The 3,610-nt window shown below is 45.5% G+C and overlaps 1 protein-coding gene across 1 annotated transcript in view; it reads right to left on the bottom strand.

Annotated features, from left to right (window-relative positions):
- Positions 1-1,947, bottom strand: part of stxbp5l (syntaxin binding protein 5L) — an 83,627-nt gene extending 81,680 nt beyond the window's left edge. The window contains exon 1 of the mRNA XM_062456206.1: positions 1,780-1,947. Coding sequence (XP_062312190.1) covers positions 1,780-1,947 — 168 coding nt within the window. The remainder of the gene's footprint in view (positions 1-1,779) is intronic.
- Between the last annotated feature and the right edge of the window lie 1,663 nt (positions 1,948-3,610).

Below are 3,610 nucleotides of genomic sequence, written 5' to 3'. Positions count from 1 at the left end.
GGATGAGACACCATGAAGGAGAGGAGGATGTTCTCTAATGCATGTACTTCACACACTAATGAATGAGAAAAAAGGTCAGGGGAATGACAGACTTTCATTCATCAAGCATGTGTGTGCATTGTCTGTACGTGTGTGTGCGCACCTTATCCCGCTGGGAACTAACCTTCTGCACCCTCATTTCCCTGAATAGTGAGGAAAGATTTGAGACTCATTCATTCTTCACGACCAGCCATTGATTTAATTCTGGCCTCTACTTTTAAAGGGGGAGTATAACCAAATGTACACGTCTTTATTTGTGTTCTTTTGGCACGCAAAACGCATTTCTACTTTTGTTTGTTTAGCGGAGGAGGCGGGCATCTCTTGTTAATCAATAGTCTTAGAAGACCTAGGGTGTTAACATCGTCTGTTCCGGCGGCAACAGCTAAAGGTGTGACAACGCCGGTGCCAGCACTGCGGAGCACACATACAGTCCCGGTATTTACCGATTGGGCATGTTCCCGGTCACTACCACGCCCTGCATGGTGTCATGATACCTTGTCCTTTACTGTACACCCCGTTCTTGAAATGAAAACTGACTAATTAAACCCACATTTTGGCGACAGTAAGTGGTGTCCTTTTGAAGTAATTTGAGTTCTAAGTAGAGAAGATAACCCGTGTTTCCAATGCGTTGACGATTAGAAAATCAACCGTATCAGTGTCATAATAACAAGGAGACTTGACTTGTACTGTGACCAGTCGCGCGGTCGTTTCTGGCACTTTTTAGCTTGAAGTCCCGAGTGCTCTGCAGTATCCACTTTAAGTCAACTGCCTTCCCTTCTTCTTACGATGTTAAATCCCCTTTTCGCTACTTTTCCCCATATACTCCGTTCCCCTCAACGTTATTACACTACCAGCCTCTTTCGGTCCTCAATAAATAATTCACGACGGGATCCAAAATTCACCCCTCTTTGGGCCGAGGAATTATCGCTGCAGTCAGCTCCAGATACATCAGCACTAGGCTGCAATGGGCGCGGATGCTGCTAAAAATAGATCCACGAAAATCATATCAGCCGGATAGTACCGCAGGGTTGCTCGTTCACTTGCTTTATGTGAGGGGAAAACAACAGTTACGTCATCAATTCCTACACCGTTATCTCTGCTTAGAGAGCGCAAGAGAGGTCTCAACTATGCTATAAACTAGCCTACTTATGCACTGTATCATGCCCATGCCAAGCCTGCTGCAGGCACAGCGGGTCCGCATCGCCTCAGATCCAGGACAGAGTGAGGCAGGAGGTTGGTAGGTTTCGCCCCATTGACGAACATAATGAACAGGAAGTGAATGTGGTAAAACGCATCTTTCGGCAGTACACATGAGGGTGCATATCATGCTGTTGGGTGAATGGCCAGCTGTACACACAAACGTATCGGTGCCAATCCCTCTCTGAGCAAACGATAAAGGCTTCATTGGGTACAGATGACTACTCTAATAGAATGGTTGTAATGACCAGAGCAGGCCCTATCCTCACTTCATAACGGATAAAACCACTGACTTTTGTGTGATAGCCTGTGCTATCATCTGTTTTTGGAAATTAGCTGTTTGTTTACTATATCGGGCTTGACTTGTTATGTGTGAAGTTAGGGCATATCATCTCTGTTCAAAACAAGTTGGTAAGATGAGGTGTAGGAAACAGTAAAGTCGTCATTTGAAAGTTAAAAGGTGCCAAACAATGACTGCTTTGCAGTTACTTACGTAAAGTACAGAGTTTAAGAGAATGACGAACTCATCAAAAATGTACTCACCTTACTAATTTGAAAGTTTTCCGAGACTAGAGTCTCCTGGATGTCGATTTCGCGGGGAGTGGGTGCTGCAGTAGGAGTACCGGACGCACTGCCACACGAGGGGGAACAGATAGTGGATCCCGGAGAGGATGTGGTCAGGCCGTCCAACACCTTCCGAAACTTCTTCATTTTTGCAGATTTTCTCGATCTATAGACAATAGGCTAGCCTATTTTATTTTCAACCTAGCGAGAGTTATGTTTTCCCCTCAAAGGCTATGGTGACGTGATAGTCTAACCGATTGGCTGCGAGACCCCCTGAAGATCGACAGACGGCTCGTGTAGCACCCTCGCCTCCTCTCCTCTCTTCTTTTAAGTACAATTCAAAAAGTCATGGAGGGACTTCATCGTGCTTGCAAGCTTTCTGTCCACAGAAAATATTGTCTCTTGACTTGGACGCGTAAACTACTTCTTAGCTTAGATAGAGTTGCCAATCGTAAAAACGCAGGTGTAATGCGCATCAGAGCGTGCACCGGTTATGATTTAAACTAAGAAACTTCATGTTTTTCAGACTGCAAAAGCCTAAACACGCACTGGAGAACGGCGGCAAAAGACAAATTGTAATATAAATGTCATAATAGAATAATAATGAAAGAACTGTAACCAAAAATTTGGCACAATAGGTAAACGATAGTAATTTAATATTCCCAATACCGTAAAAGCACTTCATGCAAATCGCGCTGTCTTTGGCCGGGAGAAAGCGAAAGCCTTTATGCAGGCAAGCTATGCAGCTAAACACAGCTTGCTTAAATACATTGCCCGTAAATTAAGAAAAAAAAAGTCAAACATGGCACGAGCAGATGTGGAAACTGGTGGAGTGGAAACCAGTCAAACGACGTCTCTAATTCGTCGCTGGAAAACCTCCCTCTCTGGCAGTGCCTATTCCCTGCAGTCGAACGCGAGTCGCTGTCCACGGTACTGAAGCCTGTGCTCGACCCCGCCTTTCTCCCCTGTCTTATCTCCCCGCCCTTTCTCGGTAGCGATTGGATTACGTTTCCAAACCCAATGCTTACTGAATGGAGAAGAGAGAAAAAGGGGAAATTATCAACTTTACCCCACCTGCAAAACATGCGCACATGTCCTATTCATAACCTTTTGGAGAGGATTTCAAATGAGAGAAACACAGACTGACTTCTTTAAAAAGAGGGAAATATTCTCAGTGTGGAAGATGATTGGTTCCTTAGAACATCACCCCTGCTGTTTGCGTTTTGACAGCTGTGCAATTAGTCACCCGTGACAGCGGCTAGGATACACAGACGAGGAGAGGAAACAGTCCAGTGTGTTCACCCTTTCATTCAAATTCTATACGACTCTCGTGTCGTGGCGGATGTGCAATGCAATCATCACACTTCGTTTTAAAGGTTAATAACGCATTAACGGATTCGAGAGGCGCCGCGGTGTATAGGCAACAACGGCCCCACCGACGCTGTGGACTTGCATAAGCGCTTACATCACCATCCTCTCTCTCTCTCTCTGCCCCATGGCGATACTTAATGTTGTGGAGTAAGAAGCGGTTGCTCTGCTCCGGTGTAAGCTAGAACATGAAGGCTCAGGAGGGGCAAACTAAAAGAACAAACCCCAGAGAAAAGCTCCATCCGTGTCTCGTGTCTTTCATTCATTTCATTTCATTTTCATTTAGTCATTTAGCAGACGCTCTTATCCAGAGCGACTTACAGTAAGTACAGGGACATTCCCCCCGAAGCAAGTAGGGTGAAGTGCCTTGCCCAAGGACACAACATCGTTTGGCATGGCTGGGAATCGAACTGGCAACCTTCAGATTACTAGCCCGACTCCC

The sequence above is a fragment of the Osmerus eperlanus genome, chromosome 3 (assembly GCF_963692335.1).
Source record: "Osmerus eperlanus chromosome 3, fOsmEpe2.1, whole genome shotgun sequence".
In the NCBI taxonomy this organism is placed as follows: domain Eukaryota; kingdom Metazoa; phylum Chordata; class Actinopteri; order Osmeriformes; family Osmeridae; genus Osmerus; species Osmerus eperlanus.
Note: the sequence above shows the minus strand (reverse complement) of the source record. Positions and strands in the feature narration are given on the sequence as shown.